Consider the following 23,170-nt stretch of genomic DNA (forward strand, 5'->3'; position numbering starts at 1 on the left):
TCTCTCTCTCTGTGTCTCTCTCTCTGTGTCTCTCTCTCTGTCTGTCTGTCTCTCTGTCTGTCTCTCTCTCTCTCTCTCTCTCTCTCTCTCTCTCTCTCTCTCTCTCTCTCTCTCTCTCTCTCTCTCTCTCTGTGTGTGTCTCTCTCTCTCTCTCTCTCTCTCTGTGTGTGTCTCTCTCTCTCTCTCTCTCCTCTCTGTGTGGTCTCTCTCTCTCTCTCTCTCTCTCTCTCTCTCTCTCTGTCTCTCTCTCTCTGTCTCTCTCTCTCTGTCTCTCTCTCTCTGTCTCTCTCTCTCTCTCTCTCTCTCTCTGTGTCTCTCTCTGTGTGTGTCTCTCTCTCTCTCTGTGTGTGTGTCTCTCTCTCTCTCTGTGTGTCTGTCTCTCTCTCTCTCTCTCTGGTCTGTCTCTCTCTCTCTCTGTGTGTGTCTCTCTTTTTCTGTGTCTCTCTTCTCTCTCACTACTCTCTTCTCTCTCACTACTCTCTTCTCTCTCACTACTCTCTCTCTCTCTCTTCTCTCTCCCCTTGCGCGCGCGCTCTCTCTCTCCTCCCTTTCTTCTCTTTCTCTCTCTTGCTCACTCTCGCTCTTTTCTTCCCCACATTGCGTCTTCACATTAATGTTGAGGATGCCTTGCTCCGATCCCTGTCACGGAGATGTGATGGGCTTCCCTATAAAGCACTGAAAATACAAATGATGCTGCTTGTTGCCTTCAAGGCTCCTTGGTATACAAGGTGGATTCAGTTCGGAATCATGGTTCTGTCTCTTATTACAACCCCACCAAGAAATCTTCCGTTTTAACAACACAACACTGTGTGTTTTGATGTGAGTGCTTCACCATTTCAACCTGGCCCAGTGAATAGCGTTGTCACTTCAACGTCTGAGTGTTCTAGGTTCACATCCTACCCCAAGGACTTGAACAGAAATACCTAACCCATTAGTCTCTGTGCGGCACCAATGGGGTCATGGCTGGAGAGTGCTCACACTGTCTGTAGATTGGTGCTGAGGGAAGTGCTGTGCTGTTGCTGGGGGGGAGTGGCGCACTATCAAAGGTCTAGTTGTTGGGCTGAGATCCCAACATCAGCATGTGTCTATCTGGCCAGGTGTCCTGGTGCTCTCTGAAGAACAAAACTGAGTTCTACTGCCCAGGCCAGCACAGCCCTATATTAGTAACAGCTGAACTATCTGCTTGTTTCTGTCAATGTGAATACTTCTTCATAAAAGTAACCTTATTCTATATTGGGTGGTTGTATATCCATGTTCCATTATCAGTTCAAGATGTGGTACTGTCTGTTGCCATGAAGATCCTGCCTTCTCAACCTCACACCTGTCCTGAGGTGCAGTGACCTTCAGTTTAAGTCCCACCAGTCGTCTCTCTCTCTCTGGCAGCCCCAGTGGTGTTCTGTGTGTGTGTGTGTGTGTGTGTGTGTGTGTGTGTGTCTGTCCGAGTACATCTGTGTGCAGTGTTACCCTAATGTGTATGTCTGTGGGTGTTAGCTGTGTATCAATCTCTGGTTTACTGCTGCATGCCTACATCTGTATCCCCGTCTCACTTTTGATCTGTTTATATATTTACTTACATGGGAGTTTCTGCCGTTGGCTCCTGATGTGTGGGTGCTGTGGATATTTTAAAGTAAATTTGCCAGATTCACTGTTGATTGAAAGACCCATTTTTATATGGCCCTCTCCACCATCCTTACCTGCCAATCAGAGTATTCTGAGCTTACCATTCTTGCCAGACCTGGAGTCTGGAAGGCAGCAATGTGGTCTTGGCCTATCTCCCAGCACTGTTGCCCCAACTCTGTTGCTGGCTGGAGATTTTTACATCAAGATCGTAATGCTAGAATAAAAATAATTCTGATGGAAATCTGATCTTTTGTTCTCTCCTGGAATCTCAGAACCCTAAGAGCCTAGATGGAGGTGATTCAGCCCATCATGCCCAGAACTATATATCCATTTAATCTCACTCGGACACTGCCTGTAGTGCGCGCTTTTTCACTGGATTACTTTCTCACCCATACCCACTCTCTCCTCACACTGACTGATGTCTCAATTTTGCGCTCGTCTGTCTCTGCTCTTCCTCACTGCCCCCTCCTCCTGTCCTCTGTATGTCTGTGCTCCCCAATGCCCCCCTGTTCTGATGCACCTCTTGCCACAACCCCTCCCACCATGTTCTCCTGCCTCCCCCCTCTCTCTGTCACCACCTTCCCCTCCTTGCCCCTGCCCCTGCCCCTCTGTTTTTTAAGAAACATTACCTCTAAGCAGGATTAAGTCTGAAGTCACCTCCAACTCTTGGTATTTAAACTACAAAGTCAGAAGAAAATGTTTCTTTGAATTTAAAAAGCCTTTCAATTCGCCCCCCCTCGTTAGGATTTCCGAACTGATGGTGTTTATTCTGCTGTTCCAAGCTAGCACTTGTCTTTTGCTGCATTTCCCAATTGGATTATTTGTGAATTATCCAAAGTGGAAGAGAAACTGAACATAATTTTTTTTGTCCCCTCTCTTTCAGATGGTCACACGAACAAAGAAAATATTTGTAGGTGGATTATCTGCAAATACGGTAGTGGATGATGTAAAGCAGTACTTTGAGCAGTTTGGCAAGGTAAGACAACATGCAGACACTATGGAATGTGCAGTGTCTGAATAATAGGATTTAATCCTCCGACAAAGATGGGTGGTGGGGATGGGATGGTGGAATTTGGAAGGGGGTGATGTGCGGAGAGTGACAAGGTCTGAAACAATTCAATGTGGGATCTGAACCACTCTTAGTCTGCACGAACCAGAAGGACCAAGTCTTTGACCCACCCAGGCAGTACAGAAGGTGGTCAGACGTTCGACTGTGGGAGAGAGATCTACACCTTCAACCTCCCGGGGACAGCGTTGTTGATGCTTCCAGTCAGTCATGTCGCTGTTAACCCGTTCGTGAGCGGTCTCCTGTTGGGATGAATGAGTTGGAATCTGTTGTGGGGTGGAGACTTAGCGGCGAGGTCTGCTGTTCCAAACGTAGCCTCAGATGGATGCCGAGAGGGAATCCTCATCTACCCCCGTGGCTGCTCGGGATCCTGGTTTTGCTTCAGTATGCCTTTCCTGCTTCCCACCTTCACCACAGCCCACACCAGAATGCTGCTTCCGCACCCTTCCCTCCCACTTCCCAAAACAAGATGAGAATGCCCCACCAGAGCACCCTACAAGAGGGAGGGGGGGGGGGGGCATGAAAATTAGGAGTGGGCCTTGTGATCACAGCGAGCAAGGTGTTTGTTTGAACAGTGACACTGCCTGTATCCGTCTGCCACCCACAGCCCCTTTCTCTGGGGAAGGGTCTGTTGGTCTCACGCTGGGTGCTCTTGGGTATTCGACCAGTGATGGCAGCATTGAAGACCGCTGCTGGATGGGCACACTAATCTCGGAAGGCATCGCGATCGAGCCTGCAGTCCCCATCGCCCAGAATCTGCCTGTGAAACTCTCACTAGGTCTGACTGTGTGTGTACCAGTCCCATGCGTGGGAAGAGACTGAAGCTGGATTTGCCAAACCTTCAGGAGTGGGTGCCCAGTCAACTTGTACCCAGAGTCATGACAGGGCAGGAGAGAGGCTGCTTGGTCCCATTTGAGTCCATGCTGGTACTCTGGGATAGAAGATGAAGGGGTGATACCATTCATACTTAAATCATCTTTAAGGATTATAGAGTCCCTACAGCGTGGACTCTGTCTGAATGGCATCCCACCCAAACCCCCACATTTCCCACAGCTGATCTACCTAGCCTGACTAAGTGAAAAGAGAGAATCTGTTTTCTCTAGGGTGAGAATCCAGAGTAGGATGCAGTATCTGAAAACTGGTGCCAAATCGAATACAGGCTTCATGTCAGGAAGCATTTCTTCCCACGAAAGGGAATGGAATTCTGGAATTTCCTCCCCAAAAAAACACATTTGGGACTGGAGGACCAATTGACCACTTCGAACCCAAGCTTGATGGATTTCTTGTTCGTCAACATTGTATTAATGGTCACTGAAGACTGGCAGAAGACATTAAGATACAAAGCAGTGGTTGAGAAGTTGAATTTTCCCACCTGTTTCTCATTGCAGTCAAGAGGGAGCGCTGTGGAGAGAGGGCGTGGTGGGTGTCCAATTGACGTTGTGAACCTGGGCAGCACTCACCTGTCTCTTCATGAATTTAGCAGGCTGTGGGAACTAAACCGGGAACCCTTTGGCATGAGTTCATTTTGCCACCAGGAAGCCTCTTCCTGACATTTCTAAGGAAGAAATAAGTTGATACATGTGTCCTTGTAACGGCAAAATGAGGGAAATGCTGGATGGCCGCAGAACTATTTCTTGTATTGACACGGAATGATTCAAAGAGGAGGGACTCTTTTCTTCAGCTGTGCTCCTGAACAAAGTGAGGAGTTCTTCAGAACCTAAATGGAACGTTTCAATTCCCTGTAGCTTCTGGAACATGCCCTGGCGATCTTTTGTTAGAGTGGCTTCACATTTGTAGATCTCTTTTATTGATGCCTTTGTTATTTTTGCAGTTAGGTTGCTAGACAATCCTAATATAGCCTCTGAAGCTAACTTTTGGTGTTTTTGAAATTGAGAGGAATATTTCTGTCCAAGATGTTGCTAAAGCATAACGATTTGAAAGTACTGGTTTCAGTTCTGCGGTTGACAGTTGCTGGGTCAGACAGTGTCAGGTCAGAGCTGTGTTAATTTATAGAAGGCCCTGGGGAACTATGCTTCCCTCTCGCAACTTGATGCTGTGGAGAGCCAGCTCACTGAAACACCTACCCACCTGTTGTACTAGCCCGCCCTCATGGTTTTTATTTGCGTCACAAATTATCAAATATTTTACAAGCCTCCTCACATTTCAGGTATTTGTCAAACACTGGTGTAGACTGGTCTGTCTCACCTTAAGAATGAAAGAGGTGTGAGGTGGTATTTGTGCTGTTTATACAATGCGAAGTACCTTAGTTACAATATCTGCTGTCTCCTTATTGACTTTCTCATAACCCAAGCCTGAATTGTGATCTCGCCTTTAGGCCTGGACAGAACTCACCCTTGACCCAGCCCGATACTAGAACATGTGAACGTAAGAACCAAAGAAGGCCACTTAGCCCCTCGAGCCTGTACTGCTAATTCAATGAGATTGTGGCTGATCTGTGGCCAAGCTACTAACTCTGCCTTTGGCCCGTATCTCAACAATAATTCATGTATCTCTGATTTAAAGCTCACAACTGATTCAGCATCCATTGGTGTTTGTGGAAGAGAGTTCCAAACCTCCTGGCCCACTGTGTGAGTTGAAATGTTTCCTAACATCATTCCTGAATTGTCTGGCCCTAATTCACAAACCATGTGCCCCAGTTCTAGAATCCCCAACCGGTGGGAGTGGTTTATAGTTTAACAGGGTAAAACAGTAGATAATGTTGTGAAGACTTCGATCAGATCACCCCATGACCACCTAAACGCTAGAGAAAGCAAGCCTCATTTGTATCCTTAAAGAGACAAGCAAGTTCCAACAGATGACATACCAGGAAATGGAAAAATCCTGCAGAACTACAGGGAAGGAATGGTGGGGGTGGGTGTCATGGTGCATGGGATAAATTGGTTGGCTCATTTGGAAGATGCAGCACAGGCAGTATTGACTACAAGGCCTCTTCCGTGATGCTTTGTTGTGAATTTTGCTGTAAATCTAAATCACTTTTTGCATGATATTAAATTGCTGTTTTGTAAAGATGAGCATCTCCAGTGAATGAATAAGAAGTGATCCATGGCTCTATCCATGGAAAAATGCACCCCATTCATGGTATTCCACATTGTCTCAGACTTTCACATGTTTAAAAAAAAATTAGACGGGTGGTTTTTTTGGGGGGGCGGGGGGGGAGCGTGAAATAAAACAAAATAGACCACCAATCATTTCACACTGTTTGCCAGTTTAGATCCTGAAATTCCTAGTTGTTCGCAATCATAAAACTCGAAGAAACCAATGAACTCAGACTGACCTGCGGCTGTGTTTACTTAACAACGGTTAGAGTTTATGACCATAAGGGAAGGCAGCTGCACCTTGGCAGCAGAATGACACAGCATTATGTGGTACAGCACTCTTATCCTGGTAAACCCCTGCCTCTCGGCAGCTCTGCTTCTACAGATAGATTGTGAGAAAGCTGATCTGTTTATAAATTGTGTTGGAATTTCTCAGATAGCGCCTCATAAAAGGTCCTTAGAGGATTCCAGTAACGCTATCACCTCATATTTTGGTCTCTTCTTGGAATCACAGAAAAGTGCCATCTTCCCTTGTGAGCATGATTAGAGTCTTTAGAGCTGTCATCTGACGTTCTAACGTCAGCCCAGAAGAGGTCCAGATTTCTTTTAATGCTGACTAGGAATGGGGAGACGTTGGTTCCTGAATCCAGGACAACAGCTCTATTTGAAACCTGATGAGATTGGATTTGGAAATATATCTATCTATTTCTCTCCCCCACTTTCTCTCTGTCTCACACACACTGACTCACAGACTGTCTCATGCGCTTCCTCACTCGCATGTGCCCTCACTCGCATGTGTGTTCATGCTCTCTCACAGGCTAGTGGGTGAGCTGGAGTCACTGAGATGGACAGCTGCTGGGCCCTGAGCTAAAGCACAGGGTTAGTTCTTGGCTGAGTTGGGTCTTGGTGTGAGTCATGAACAGAGCAGTAGAGTTCTGTCAGGTCAGAGCTCAGCTGAGAAAGCGTTGGAACCATCTGATCTGGCAGTGTCATATTCCATTCAGAACCAACGGCTTCCGTTGAAATGTAGGGAAGAAAATGAATTGCAGAGTGGCTACAACACAGAAAAAAGGCTATTGGACCCTTCAGGTCTGCTAGAGCAATTCGTCTAGTACCACTTTGCTGCCTTTGCCTGCAAATTCTTTATCTGATGGTGTTATTCCGACACTCCTTTGGAAGTTGCAGTTGAATCAGTCTCCAGTGCTCACTTTGGCATTGGCTCCTTGCGTTGCTACAGTTCCTTCGTCCCTTGGCTAACGTGCTGATTTCTTTCTGTCCTCTTTGCCTTGGCTCCTTCGCATTTTGAACAACTGTCAAGTCTCCTCTTGATGTTCTCCCCTTCAGCAGCTCTGATTTCTCTGATCTGTCCGGGCAACCAAAGTCCCTCATTCCTCAAACCGTTCTCGAGAATCTTCCTCGCACCCTCTCTGACATCCTCATTCTACCCACCCTGTGTGGTATGCAGAGCTGGGCTTGAGCCTGAACCGCACTTTTCTGTACGCTGTTGTAATGCCCTTTTATTAGTGTCCTGTGTCTCTCTATTTCCAAAGTCATAGAATCCCTACAGTGTGGAAGCAGGCCATTCAAGCTTTCCCAGACCCAACCCCAACCCTGTCCCTATAACCCTGCAGTTCCCATGGCCCATCCACCTGACCTATAGAACTTTGGACTGGATCCCTCATGCCTTTTTGATCCCTTTTTCAACCTGCTGTGCTACCTTCAGTTGATCCTGCCCAGATATATCCCTTCATCCCTGCAATCAATTTAGAATTGTCCCCTTTTTGTTTTGTAATGTCTCTCGCTGTCCTTCCTACCAAAATGAATCGCTTCACACTTCTCTGCATTAAGTGTCATTTGTTGCCATCGTTCTATCTGCCTTTTTGTATTTTCTGGGTCTATCATTAACCTCTTCGCTGTCCACCACACCGCCAAGAGCTGTATCCTTGAGAATTAGGAGTTGAAGTAGGCCATTCAGCACATTATGCCTGTCTTAGATCCCCAAGTGAGCGCTACACCCTATGTCATTCTCCTGCCTTCTCCCTGTAAGTGCACTTTCTTCCTCTTTAAATGCAATTCTAATGCCCCATTGAAGTCTTTGATTTTGAACCTCCCTCCACCACAATCTCAGGCAGTGCATTCCAGACCCTAACCACTTGCTGCACCGTGAGGTTTTATTTTTGTCAACACCACCTCGGTTTGTGGGTTCTTGCTGTACGCAAATTAGTTTCTGCATTTCCTATGGTACAGGAATGACCAATCTTCAAAAACTGCTTTGTTGCCTGTAAAACACCTTGGTAGTGAGAGGCGGTAAGTTAATGAAGTTGCCCCCAGCACCCCATTTAAACAAAACTGTTTAAAAGCATGAAACCAACCTTATTTTGCGGGCATGTAGCACTGCCTTTGAAGGTGACTCTTTGCACGGAGTGGAGTGTGCTTGGCCTGTGTTAATTAGGGCCTTTAATTAACATTTGTTTTTTTCAACACGCATTATAGAATCCCTATTTTGTGCATTGCATAGAAACACATGTCTGATAAGTTGAGGCTGCTCTATTTAAAGTCATTCTGGTCTCCCTGCTATAGGAAGGGTGTTGTTAAACTCAAAAGCCATCAGAAGGGACTTGCAAGGTTGTTGCCAGGGTTGGAGGGTTTGAGCTATAGGGAGGGACTGAATAGACTGCAGCTATTTTCCCTGGAGTGTCGGAGGCTGAGGGGTGACCTTATACAGTTTATAAAATCATGAGGGGCATGGATAGGGTGAATAACCTGGGTCTTTTTCCCAGGATAGCAGCGTCCAAAACTAGAGGGGCATAGGTTTAAGGTGATAGGGGAAAGACTTAAAGGGATCTGAGGGGGCAAATCTTTCAGGCAGAGGGTGATGCGTGTATGGAACAAGCTGCCAGAGAAGGTATCTGGATGGGTACATGATTCGGAAGAGTTTAGAGGATTTGGGCCAAATGCTGGCAAATGGGACTGGATCAGATCAGGATATCTGGTCAGTGGGGACAAGACGGACCATGAAGATTGAACCACTGCAGTTCTGCATGGTTGACCGGGGAGCAGAGTTAGATCTTGTGGGATCTAGGGGGAGCTAGCCAATTGGATCCAGCATTGGCTTGAAGGTAGGAGACAGGGTGATGTTGGAGGGTTGCTTTTCAGCCTGGAGGCTTATGACCAGTGGTGTGCCGCAAGGATCGGTGCTGGATCTGCTGATTTTCGTCATTTATCAAAGTGATTTGGATGTGTGAATATAGGAGATATTGTTGGTAAGTTTGCAGATGACATCAAATTAGAGATGTAGTGGACAGTGAAGAAGATTACCTCAGAGTACAGATGGGCTGAGGAGTGGCAGATGGAGTTCAATTTAGATAATTGTGGAGGGTTGGATTTTGATAACGCAAACCAGGGCAGATTTAGAGAGAGGTAATAGGAACTGGAGAATCCAAGATAACAAAGTGTAGAGCTGGATGAACACAGCAGGCCGAGCAGAAAAGCTGACATTTCGGGCCTAGACCCTTCTTCAGAAATGATTTCTGATGAAGGGTCTAGGCCCGAAGCGTCAGCTTTTCTGCTCGGCCTGCTGTGTTCATCCAGCTCTACACTTTGTTATCTCAAATTTGGAGAGACCTCAGTCTGGTAATATCTGTGGAGAGAAAAATAAAATTAATGTTTCAAGTCCGGTATGACTCTAATATGAAACTGTTGAGAGTCTGATGAGGATACACTATATTGTGAGAAGCAGTGAGTTAAATAGAAACTGACTGACTTTATTCAGCCTGTGTTTTGCTAAAATGCTCCTGTGGTGAAACATTTACCTGGAAAATTCAGAAGTAAATGTAAAGGAGGAGTTTGTAACCTCCTGAGGATGGGACCTTTTAAACCACTTTAATCAGGCTCTGATTGTGATCGAAGATCTGAGTGAATCACAGCCTGTTTGTCTATCAATTGCTCCCACCTTTTCTTGTGTGCTCTATGTCACACGTGCTCAGTTCCACCATCTCAAGTAGCTTCCTGAATGCTTTCTGTATCCCTGCCTTGTTTAAGTACTGCCTCAGACCTTTATCTCTCTGAGGAATGAACCACTTACTGAGATCGATGCTAAGTCTGTGGTTTGTAGCACTGCCCCTTTGTACCTGTGGTCCTGTTTAAAAGAGTGCTTCCACATAGACTATTAGATTTAGCAGGGTAAATGCAGGGAATGATGCCTATGGATTAGGGGTTGGGCTGTTCAGGGATGAGTTGGGACATATCTTCATCCGGAGAATAATGAGCCTGTGGAATTCTCTGCCACAGAAAGCAGTTGAGGCTAAAACATTGTATGTTTTTGAGGAACTAGATATAGTTTATAGACCTGAAGTGATCAAAGGTACAGGGAGAAAGAGGGAACAGTGAACTGAATTGGATGATCAACCACGGTCATGTTGAACGGCAGAACAGACTCAAAAGACTCAATGATCCACTCCTGCTCCTATTTTCTGTTGTTTGTCATTCAGTATTTGGAGCTCGGACATGTTTAGAGATTTAAGAAGAAAGCTTGGGGTAAGGATTTCTCTGATCCTAGCATGTAGTGAGTTTGTAAGTGAGCTTGTGAAGGTGCTCACTATTAGTATTACAAGGTAAACTGTTAGCCTGTATTAATGGTATATAGCTACCTGTAGCACAGTCAAAGGATTTCTCTCATCCTGAGAGAGTTGATCAGATTTCCAAAATGCCTGCAACCCTTGAAGGGAGTTCGGTCATTAAGGATTTGTTACCTTCTATCACATGCTGCCTGCCCTCTGACCTTGAACGCCAGTGAACTTGAGCAATCACTTGTAGTCTGTGTGACAGTAGTCTGGCAAACTCTGAACTTGTACACTTCTCAGTGAAGGATAGGACAAATGCTTTTTTTCCACCCTTTGCTTTAATTGGCAATTTTTTCAGGCTGCTGCTGTTCACTGCATTGACGGAAGTGATGGAATTATGGAGTGCAGTGGAGGCCGGGATGTTAGATGCCTTCGAGGCAGAGATCGATAAATTCTTGATCTCACAAGAAATCAAGGGCTACGGGGAGAGTGCAGGGAAGTGGGGTTGAAATGCCCATCAGCCATGATTTAAATGGCGGAGTGGACTCGATGGGCTAAATGGCCTTACTTCCACTCCTATGTCTTATGGTTTTATGGAAGGAAGGCGACCAAGCTTTTTCTTTTGGGACTGAGTAAGGGAGGGCAACTGTCCTGTTGGTGGGCCAGTCCTCAATCCAGCTGTTCAGATGCACTGCATCTCTGTGTGTGCTGGCCGGATGAACAAGATTCTGTTAACCTCTTGTTGAAATGATGCTGAATCCCCTGGTTTAACTACCCCACCACGTGCACACTGAGACTTGGGAACAGACATGCGCACATCACACCATTTTTAAAAAATAAAGGAATGACTTATTTGTGGTGGTGTGAAGGGGTGAGATCTGTTGTCTGTGCTCCACAGCTTTGTTTGGCATTATTTTTTCACAAATAGAGACAGCAACCCCACCAGATAGGCACAAGATTACTTTTGAATTTGTTCCCTGGCACTTTGATGTCATGTCTTGTCAGGCTTTCACATTTTTTTGCTTTTCCCGTTCTTAGGGGCATATACATATTGCTGACAAGTCCATAATTTAGTTTCTGCCCTTACTTGTCCCTGGGACGGTTCCTTGAGGCACTGCCTTCTATATCGTGTGGGTGCATCCACAGCAACGATCCTTCTAAGCTGCACTGCTATTCGACTGCTGCAGACTCTGTGCACACCGACTCTGGTCTCCTGCTCCTGAAAGCTGCTGCTGTGCACCATCTTTCAGAGGTTTGCATGGCAGGGGGGAAAATGACAGGGAATGTTGATCCAAACTGTTGTAATGTTGGCTGATGTTACTACTGGGCATTGCAATGGGAACCTAGCTTGATGGATCACGTTTTTATTTGCTTTCGTTTTAACAAAGTTGTCTCTCACTTTGACCTACTGATATTGTCAATAGACTGTTAAGCCAGCGGCCCTAGTTTCAAATCCTGCCAAGACAGATGGTGGAAATTGAGTTAAATAAAAACCTGGGTTTAAGAGTCTAGCGATGATTGTCAGGAAAACTTGCCTGATTCACTAATGTCCTTTAGGGAAATAATTTTGCCATCCTTACCTAGGTCAGCCTGCACGTGATTCCAGACCACAGCAATGTGGTTGATTATTAACTGCCTTCTGGGCAATTAGGACTGAACAATAAATGTTGACCCAGGGTGAATTTTTAAAAAAAAGTCACTGAAACATGCAATGCTACAGATATTGCTTTAACAACCAGTGTGGAAATGTCAATTACTAACTGACCATAGCTTTAAGGTGAGTTGGGGAATAATGAAAGGAGATGTGCGAGGCAAGTCCTTTTTTAATGCAGAGGGCAGTTGGTGCCTGGAATGTGCTGTTCGGGGAGGTGATAGAAGCAGATACAGCAGCAAGCTCTAAGAGGCGTTTAGACAGATATGTGAACAAGCAGGCAGTAAAGGGATATAGACCGTGTGCAGGCAAATGGGGTTAGTTTAGAATGGCATCGTGGTCAGCTCAGATTTGGTGGACCGATGGCTGTGTTCCTGTGCTGTTTGTTTGTCAATAAAACAAGTTTATTACAAAAGGAATCTTGATAAAATGGAATTATCCAAACCCTCTGCTTTTCAGAGATTTTTGACACCCAGGAAAAGTATAATTCCAAAACACTACTTTATAAATTGAAGTGAAACAAAACAGCTTTTACAGTACCTATGACACAATTCCATGTACAGTACTTGAAAGACTACACCTGATACAGCAACAAAGCACAACTCTTGTAAAGCACTCATCAGAATCCATGTACCTATCACTATGATTGGTTCATATCAACTGTGACTGCAGTCCTGGAGTTGTCATACACCCAAACTTCAGTGTAAACGGCTGTTTCTAGGTTGTAATCCCAGCACTTCTGATCTTGGGCTAACACTGACTTTTCACTCCAATGTAATTTGAACATAGAGCATTACAGCCTAGCACAGGCCCTTCAGCCCTTGATGTTGCACTGACCTGTGAAAGCATTATTATCCACATGTTTATCCAATGACCATTCAAATGCCCTTAAAGTTGGAGAGTCTACTACTGTTGCAGGCAGGGCATTCCACACCCTTACTACTAAAGAACCTACCTCTGACATCTGTCCTATAACTATCACTCCTCAATTTAAATCTATGTCCCCTCGTGCTAGCCATCACCATCCGAGGAAAAAGGCTCTCACTGCCCACCCTGTCTAATCCTCTGACCATCTTGTACGTCTCTATTAAGTCACCTCTTAACCTGCTTCTCTCTAACGAAAACAGCCTCAAGTCCCTCAGCCTTTCCTCATAAGACCTTCCCTCCATGCCAGGCAACATCCTGGTAAATCTCCTCTGCACCCTTTCTAATGCTTCCACATCCTTCCTATAATGCGGCGACCAGAACCGTATGCAGTACTCCAAATGTGGCTGCACCAGAGTTTTGTACAGCTACAACATGACCTCATGGCTCTGAAACTCCATCCCTCTACCAATAAAACCACACACAATTGAATTCACTAAATCTGTCATTCCCCTCTCAGGAGCACTGCGGTATACAACCATCCTATTTTCATGGTCTTCACAGGGGTAACCAGATTTGGAAGTGAAACTAAATGTTTCTCAACTTCAGCAATTTCACTTAAGCCTTAAAAAAAAAAACCTAAACTCTGTGTCAAATCTTTGAGGCTCCATTGGGTTGCTGAGTTGCAAAAGAAGTCTCAAAATAAATAAAAGTCCATTAGAGCACCAAACCCATTCACTATCTAACCTGGTTCAAAAACTGTTCTTAAAAGAAATCACCATGGTTACAGAAATAATTACAAATTAATTATTAACTTCAGATACACAAAAAAACCCACCGGTTACTAATTCCAAACCAGAAGTCTCAGCTTACAGTCACTAAAACTGAACAATTATACATCTAAATCCCACAGTTTATATCACATCAATATGGTTAGGGGTGGAGGATTTGGTCTTGATGAAGATGAAGGAATAACATTATTGTTCCAAGTCATGACTGTCTGACTGGGATATAGTGCCTCCAAGGAGCTCCTACCTTTGTCCTTCTGGTTCTGAGTTTGAGAGTTCTGCTCCTCAGGCGTAAGAGGGGAAATGAATCTTTGCCATTGGCAGCTGCCGGGAGTATACAATGGTCTGTTTTTAAGTATGCTCGAGTGAGGTTGTTAAGTTCCAGGACAATAAAAGGTTAATGAGGTTTGTAGTTAGGATGAACAAGGTAACGTTGATGCAGAAGATCAATTGCAATCTGATTGAATGACACAAGGTTCGAGGGGCTGAATGGTCATCCCCTGCTCCCTGTTTCTGGTATTTTTGTAGAAGCACGTTATTACACCAGTGCTAGATATTGGCTACTTTATGCCATGGGGTTATTGGTTGTTGGCACGCTCTGCATGAACGGTTAAAGAGTAGTTGGCTGCTCCTAGAGGTGCCCAAGTTCATTACAGAACCTACAACCAGCACCATTTTTAAAAAAAACCACTTATTCATCTCTTTTAGTTTATTGGGCATTGCTAACAGTGAAATGGTCTCCCTCTGTAACACTAGTCACAACAAATTCCACATTTGCGAGGAACGTTGAGATGTTTTGACAGAGCGATGTGTTGCTATACAAATTGTAGCTGTTTTATTTCTGCCCACAGATCCAACGTAAGTGTCTCTCTCATTAAAGGAGCTGTGCAGCTCAGTTTGTTAATTCTCTGCCATCAGACCTGGGGGAGCTGGGCAGGAGCTGCATTTTTGAAATGCTTTTTCAGTCAGCTTGGCTAAAGCAGAGATCAGACTTCTCTTTGAAATCCAACGATGGATACCAAGTCTCTCGCTCACTGCTCCTCATCCACGGATGAAGTAGCAAGTGGAATAATTAGTTCTGAAGGCCTCTCCTTAGTCAATGCTTTAGCCTAATCGGCTTTCAGTGACCTCAACAAAGTGAGCTTATTCTGCTAAGCTGTAGTAACTCCTGTCTCATTTTTTTTCAAATTCATTTTGTCTTTTATATGTTCTGCCAGAGTTTTTCTTTTTGTACGAGTCATTTCCAATCCAGTGGGTCATTACAATCATTCCTTTGTAAGGCAGCTGCCTGTTTTCCCATGCCCCTTGTGTCTCTCTCTGTCTCGTGCATGCTCCCTCTCTGATTACACTATCTGTCGCTCTTGCTCTCGCTCTCGCGCTCTCTCTCTCCCTATGCTAGCCCTTACCCCACAGTAGCCCTATCTCCAGGCCTGTTGCCGACACAATTATTTGAAACACAGCAAGGCCTGGTCCACACCAAGGTCCACGAGATGGCCTTTGATTTCAACGCGCGGGTGAGCAAAGGTGCTTTGCCGCACGTGTGATAATCTTTCAGTGAAGGTTTGAAATGTTGGTGCTAGATTGTACCAGGAGGAGGCTTCTGGACACAGATGAAGGCTCAGTTTGTGCAGCTTTGGACATCAGGTTGCACCCATGTCTGGGTGAGCATGAGAAGGCCATTGTCTTGGGAGGCAATGTGAGTGGGAGAATGAAGAGAGGGACGACAGGACAGGACAGGCTCCTGCCTTTACTTGGATGGGGGCGGGGGGGGGGGGGGGGGGTGCGCAGGGAGTCTGCACGGCCTGCTTAGTCTAATGTGGAAGAGGAGCACGTGCTTTGACGGCCAATGAGAAGAGGCTGTTGTGGCCTGCATGAGTGCCCAATGCCAGTCCACCAGCTACAAAGCACAATCCAAAAGGATGATGGAATACTCCCCACTTGTCTAGGTGGGTGCAGCTCCAATAGCACTCAAGAAGCTCCACACCATCCAGCCCAAACCAACCTTCTTGTCTGGCACTGCATTCTCTCCTCCCTCTCTTCCCCCAGCCCATGTTCAGTGGTAGCAGCATCTACGTCACCATGGCCCCTAAGGCAGCACCTTCCAAACTCTCAGCCACTTCCATCTAGAAGGACAGAGGCAGCAGGAACAGAGGACCAGCTCTGCACAACACCCCACCCCCCCGCCCCTTGCCGTTCCCCTCCAAGCAACTCACCATCCTGACGTGGGAATCCTGGAATTCCCTCCCATGTGGCATTTTGGGAGATGTAACTACAGCATGCAGGCTACAGCAATTCAAGAAGGTGGCTCGCTACCACCTCTAGGGTTAGCAGGGCTGGACAGGAAAGACTGGCTCAGCTTGCAGCACCCACGTTCCAAAAATGAATAAAAACTGGGGGGGAAGAAAAAGTCCAGGGAATCCTCATGTCTGTTCTATTTATTGATGCAGCATGTTTAATTGGCTCATGTATGATTTACTGTTGACATAACTGTCTGGCTATTCATACCTCACTGTTCGGTGTCTATAGCTGAGCCACATTTCAGAAGGCAAGGATCAGGGCAGATTTGGACATGCTGCTTGTAAAACAATTCTAGTTTTCATGAGCTGGGTTGCTTCTCAAACTGTCACCTCCTGTTTTAGCCACCAGAGTATGGGGTTGATGTGTACAGCTCCAATTAAGGAGGGGAGGGCCATCCCTTTTTACTTAGCCCTATGAGGCACTTCTGTTCTGTGCCAGAATGAAAGGAAGCAGCAGTGATTCACTCCCACATATTTCATCCCAGTTTCTCAGACTTGCTGCAGTGACTATTACTGATTCAGTTTGAACGCTCTGAATGTGATTGCTGCAGCCCCTTCCCATTGACTGGATGTAGTCATTATCCCACGACTTTCACTGTCTATTGTTAATTTACCTCCCAGTAGCCTCACATTGAACGTGCAAGCCTGGGAGGCAGCTGGGAGAAAGATGGTATATGCGAGGGTGGATGAGTGCGCTTGGCAGTAGTCTCTACTGCTTCACCTCCAAGTTTTTATTTCAAAAATAAAGTCTCCTTCTCGTTAAGGACACGTAACACTTTTATTTATTTAGGATGTGTGGGAGGCAACAGCCTAGTGGTAATATAGAAAGACAAGGGCAGCAGATATATGGGAGTGCCATCACCTCCAAGTCACTCACCATCCTGACTTGGAAGTATATTGCCATTCCTTCACTGTTCTTGGGTCAATATCCTGCAATTTCCTCCCTAATGGCATTGTGGGTCAACCCACAGCAAGAGGACTGCAGCAGTTCAAGAAGGCAGCTCAACACCACCTTCTCAAGGGCAACTAGGGACTGGCAAGAAATGTTGGCCCAGCCAGCGAGGCCCATGTCCCACCAATGAATTTTAAAAAATCATTGGAATATTAATCCAGAGTCCTAGGTAATGTTCTGGGGACCCGGGTTCGAATCCTGCCACTGTAGATGGTGGAATTTGAATTCAGTAAAAATCTAGTTTGAAGAGTCTAATGATGAGCATGAACCCACTGTTGATTGTCAGAAAATCTCATCTCGTTCATTAATGTCCTTTAGGGAAAGAAGCTGCCATCCCAATGTGGTCCGGCCTACGTGTGACGCCAGGCATGTACCAATGTGGTTGACATTGTGGGCAATTAGAGATGGCCAACAATTGCTGGCCTATTCAGTGATGTTCACAACACTGAAATGAATTTTAAAAATAAAAGGTGTGGTTCCTTCGTCCACACTTGATGCATGCCAAGGTTTGTTTTCGAGATGGCAGAGGTAGCACCTTGGGGAACCAGCCAAGGTCACTGCACTTAGCTCATACTTAGGGTCTTCGTAAAACTCTCCTTGCCCTGGATTCAAATTGATCAAAGAGCACTTTCGTTTTTCCGTCCCCTCCTGACACTCTTGTGTTTTTTGATCTTGACAATTTCTGTACAGAAAGTGGCATTACACTTTTTTTTTTTCTCTCCTCCTTGGTAAAGTTCATTGGAGGAAGCTCTTTAAGAGGAGATTGCTGTCTAATCCAGGTACCTCTGGACAGGGAGCTCCAGATGTTGACTACCATTTCTTGGTCCCGTTTTACATATAAGAATTTTGAAACTATGAGGGGAAGAAGCACAAATGTGGTGTTTGTCCCTCATTATGAATTAAGGTCTTGCTCAGCCATTTTGCTGTGGGTCTGAAGTCACATGTAGGCCAGATCAGGTCGGGGAGATAGAATTCCTTAACTTATATACAGATGCCCTTCAGTGATGTTTAAATCTTATCAGCTGCCCTGGTGGGATTTGAACCCACGTGCCCAGACCATTAGCCTGTGCATTTCCACTGCTAGCCTAGCGTCATTCCCACTACGACGCTATCTTCTAACTAGTCGTGGAAGAGGATTCATTTGAAGCGACATAATTGGGGCAGGGTGGTGGGGAAGAGAAAGCTAAGTGTAGGACTCTGTTGGCACAGCTGTTTTGGAGAGCCAGTAGCAGCACAATGGACTGAATGGCCTCCTCCTGTGGAAACATGCTACAGATTGTATGGGATTTCTGCATGTAAAATAAGGGGTGTAACCAACCAAATGGAAGACAAAGCCAGAACAGCTTGCCTCGGTTATTCTCAGCATTTTGATGAAGCTGCAATGCTGTTAGTGACAGACAGAAACTCGTCCGTGTCAGTATTTTGGTGAGTGTTTTGTTTGTGATTCTTTTTCTCTCTCTCTGCCCTGTACCCAGCGTTTTGATGGCATCCTTGGGTCTTGCAGGCCTTACAAAACCCTGTCATTTCATCCCATCTCTTGACAGGTTGGGAAGTCAGACTTTCATCCACAATCAAACACCAGGTGACATTCCTGCAGCACTGATTGCAATGCTGCAGCCAAAGTTAGCTTTCCGGCGTCTGCCCCTGTAAATTGGGGAATGGATTCACACTCGTCATGAGAGCGTTTTCTCCCCCTCGCGCGCGCTCTCCCCCTCTCCACACCCCCTCCCCCTTCATTTCACCCTTTCCTTCATGCATTTTCCTTTCATCTTCTGTATCCTGGCTGTCCAAATTCATCTAATAGTGCCCATCCTGAGGTGAGAGCCTCCTCCCAGAACATGGTATGTTCTGGGAATGGCTGAATATATATTTTCCATACCTGCGAGCCTGGTGTGGCTCGTGAGGTAAAATGGAAGGAGACCAAGATCCTGAGATAGGACCTTACCATGATCCACTGAAGAAGGGTCTGGGAATTGAGGAGTTTGGGGATGGGGAGGGAAGGGATGTCCCTCAACCACCACTTGCTCTCTCACTCAGTCTCCAGCTGTGAGCTGTAGGTTGGCTGCCAAATCTCTAATGGCCAGCGATAGGACCTTACGGCACTGTTTGTTCTGCATCTTCAGACTCTGTGTTAAACTCCAGCAGCTTTCACTTGAATGGTACCAACGCATGCCTTATCAATATGTGAAATAACACCAACCCGAAGAAAAAAGTTTGATGGCACTAGTCTAGTTTTGAAAACTCGTGGTGATTTTTATTCCCACTGTCACCTTCCATTCCGACTGGCTGTTTGTTGCTCTCAGTCTCTGTCTTGTCCTTCCAATTAGGAGTGGTCCCACGGCGAATCATGGCAGTGGGTGAGGGTGGGTTCGAGGGGGGTCCTGTAAATTGCACAATCAGAGCTTCTCAACTGCATGTGCCTTTTGAGTGAAGGAGTGATGTGCTGGTGATGCTCGAAGGTTAAAGGCAAATTTGGCTGCTTTAGGTTTTATGTTAAACACTAATTGGTCGTTTTGCTGAAGACAGGAGAAGGATCAATCTTAATTGCCATCCAGCTCAGTAACGTTTGTCTCTATGTCTCTGTACAACAACACAAGCTGCTTTGTGAAGTTGCAGGATCTTTGAATCAATGCTATTGAAGCTGCACGACCCAGAGTCTGTGATGGTGAGGGGTAGGGGTGGGGTGGGGGGGTGTGTGCGGTGGTGTGCCCTCGAGACCAGGTCTGCTCTGGGGTCTAATCTCTGGGAGCATGCTAGCTTGTTGCGAGGGGTGGAGGTGATACGCAGGAGATGCAGGGGTCAGGTCTGTACCCTCTTGGGCGAGGGGCACCCAAACCTGGCCTGTCGTAGGGAGATAGATTCTATATCTGTAACCTGAGCTCCATTTGCAGCGCGTTCTGGATGTATTTATGACCCAAGTTAATCAGATCATTTTTTCCCTGTGTGTTACTGAAATATTCTGTAACAGGTTGTCAGTTACTTCTCTGAGCTGCTGGTAAATCATCTGGCTGTACTGAGGGGTGATTGGCTGATCTTAAATTGAAGACCTTTTCCCTAAGATAGACAAATAGCCAGTCGGAATGGAAGCTGGCAGAGGTAATAAAACTCATGATGAGTTTTCAAAACTAGACTTGTGCCATGAAATTTTTTTTTTCTGGGTGGTGTTATTTCACATATCGATAAGGTCTGCGTTGGTATTATTCAACTGACAGCTGCTGAGTTTAACAGAGAATCTGCATGCTCTGAGGTCCTATTGCTGGCCGTTTGCTTTTCCACTTTTCTCCTCCGTCATCTTCTGAATGTTGTGTTTTTTTTTACTGGTGTCCGATTTCATAGGAACAGGAGGAGGCCATTCTGCCCCTTGAACCTGTTCTTTCATTCACTCAGATTGCAGCTGATCTGTGTCTCCATATCCCTTACTTTGTGTCAGTGGCCAGCAGCCGCCTTCCCAGCACTTGCTTCTACAGGTTCTGAGGGAGACAGCTCCAGATTCTCACTGCCATTGTGTGAGGAACCACATTTTTTCATCACACATGAATGAGTTACCTCTAATTTTAAATGTGTTTTCACTCCCTTTTACTCTGGACTGGTGCCTCATGAGCGGTCATTCTTTTGCGTGTTGTCAGACTCTTCAACTTTGGTGGGAATCACAGTTCACCACCACCACCATCCCCGAAATCCTCTCCAGATGCCCCCCAACCCGTGTTTAACAAGTGCCACTGACAAGCATAAGTTCAAATATTTGATTGGATTAATTTATTTATTGTCATGTGTACCTAAGTACAGTGAAAAGCTTTGTTTGCGAGCAGTACAGGCAGATCATAGTAAGCAAGGTCATAGGGTGGGAAAGAAATCCCCACAGACTCTCACAAGTTACATAGCGCAGGGCATGCGCTAGCTTTTGGGAGTGAGCCTTGGGTCATTGCCGGACCGCCGCCTCTCCATAGCAGCACTGTACCAACTCTCCAGAGTGAGCCTCAGTGCCGCACGGGGCGCTATGCTCACTCCCCGAGCCGCTGGCAGGGTCCTGGTGATTTATCAACCTGTAGGCGGAATTAAGGTGGCAGATCAGCCCTGAGTGTAATGAATGGCTGAGCAGGCTGGAAGGGCTGAGTGACCTCCCATTGTTCCCATTCTTACGCAAGGGCCGATGAGCAAAACAGTTTCCTCGTTTTCAGAAGACATCAGTGAAAGGTGACTAGGATCTCTTGCTTGTTAATTATAAACGCCCAACCCCAGCCATTGTCAGTATCATTTCCCCTTGGGCCCACCACCAACTTACACCCCAGTAATTTTGGAGGAGCAGGCCATTGAGCCCATCAAGCCTGGTCACCCGATTTTGGAGGCTTCATTCTGCTTTCCCATCTGTCCATGATAGCTCTCGATTCACTTGAAGAACTGCCTACCTCTGCTTTAACAAACTTGAATGGCCCAGCCTCCAGTGCTCTCTAGGGAAGAGAATTCCGCAGATGATTAACCTTCTGAGGGAAGAAATCCCTCCTTATCTCTGTCTTAAATGGGAGAACCCTTATTTTTAAATCACTCCCCCCATGTTTAGATTTTGCCACGAGATGAACATCTTTCCAGAATAACCCTGTCAAGCCCTTCTCAGAGTTTCGCACATTTCCATAAGATCATCTCTCATTTTTCTAGACTGCAATGGCCTTATCTGCTCAACCATTCCTCATAAAGTAATCCCTTTATCCCAGGAATCAGTCAAGTGAACCTTCTCTGCACTACATGCAATGTAGCATATTTCTTCTTAAGAAAAAGGCACTAAAACTGTACGCAGTATTCTAGGTGCAGGCTCACCGGTATCCTTTACAATTGTAGTAAGATTTCCCTACTTTTACACTCCAAGCCCCTTGTAATAGCATTCTATTTGCCTTTCTAATACCCTGCTGCAACTGCATGCTAATCTTTTTTGGGGTTCATGTGTGAGGACTCCCAGATCCCTCTACAACATTCTGCAGTCTCTCTCTATTTGAATTATATTCTGCTTTTCTGGCCAAAGTGGATACTTCCCATTGCCAAATTTGTGCCCTCTCCCACATCTGTCTTTGCAGACTGTTTGTGTGTTCTCTACAGATTTCTTGCCTTCCGGACTTTGTATTATCAAATTTGTCTACAATACAGTCAGCACCTTCATCCAAGCCTTTATTAAAAATATTAAGTAGTTGTAGCACTAATCCCCGTTTCACTCCTCCAGCTACAGTTTGTGAACCTCAGAACATCCCCATTGAACCTGACTCAGTCTCCTGTTTGTTAGCTATAATCTCTATCCATGCAAATGCGTCACTTCCAAATCCATGGGCTCTCAACTTGTGTGGTAGCCCTTTTTATGTCGCTTATCGAAAGCCAAGTAGCCTACACTTGTTCGTCATTCATGTGTGCAAAAAAACCTTGTGATCTCGATTCAGCTTTCTGATGCTTGAAACTATCCTCAGTCTGCTTGGTATCCCAGCCAAGGTCTCCGCCATCAAAACTTGGCCAAATGGTAAGCCCGGAAGATTTATGGAGTTCCCTTGATTTATCCCTGGATCTAGCAGGAAAAGGAACAGTGACCTGAACGCAGAAAGAACTGCATAAATTTAAAGCATCAAGGAGTGGATTTTTTTTCCCTAATCAACCTGTTCAGCAAAATCATTACGCACCTCTGGAGCAGGTGGGATTTGAACCTGGGCCTCCTGACTCTAAGGAAAGGATACTACCACTGCACCGCAAGGGCCCCATAAGCATGAGTCTGTACTTCGGTGTATTTGTTGACCAGCCTGGTCAGGTATGTTATGACACACCGGCAGAGAGGATTGGATTTGAACCCAGGCTTCCCGGTCCATTTGTGCCAGAGAAACCATCAACACCATAGTGAATGATGGAGTGGGGCCGAATGTCCCACTCCTGTTCATTGTTTCTGTGATTTCCTGCTGAGAAATATGAAGATCTGCTGAGACTGCAATGAGGGAGATAGAATAGAAGATGATAGCCCAGCATGGGCTACTTGGGTAGAATGGCCTTTTCCATGCTGTAACATTTTTTTGTCATTTTCCCAGCTTCACCAGAATAATTCCCAGACTTAGATAGATGAGGACAGGTTACAAAGACTGAGACTTGTATGCCATCCGGGTGGGGATGATGGTGGTCAAATGAAGTGTTTAAGATGATCAAAAGATTGAGAGAACAGATGGAGATGTAACTCTTCCTTCTGGTGGCCTAGGCTGGAATCAGGGAGGCACAAACCTTAAATATAGAGCCAAGCCATCGAAGGAAGGGGTGACACCAACATTGCCTTCATGGAATTTACCTGAAATGATGTG

The 23,170-nt window shown here is 45.8% G+C and overlaps 1 protein-coding gene across 21 annotated transcripts in view; it reads left to right on the forward strand.

The window, feature by feature from the left end:
* The window catches only part of msi2b (musashi RNA-binding protein 2b), a 518,162-nt gene that overhangs the window by 129,088 nt on the left and 365,904 nt on the right, over positions 1-23,170 (forward strand). For all 21 annotated transcript variants that reach the window (XM_048557145.2, XM_048557146.2, XM_048557147.2 and 18 more), the window contains one exon: positions 2,504-2,596. In XM_048557145.2, the coding sequence (XP_048413102.1) occupies positions 2,504-2,596 (93 nt within the window). The remainder of the gene's footprint in view (positions 1-2,503; positions 2,597-23,170) is intronic.

Source organism: Stegostoma tigrinum, chromosome 27 (genome assembly GCF_030684315.1).
Source record: "Stegostoma tigrinum isolate sSteTig4 chromosome 27, sSteTig4.hap1, whole genome shotgun sequence".
Lineage (NCBI taxonomy): Eukaryota > Metazoa > Chordata > Chondrichthyes > Orectolobiformes > Stegostomatidae > Stegostoma > Stegostoma tigrinum.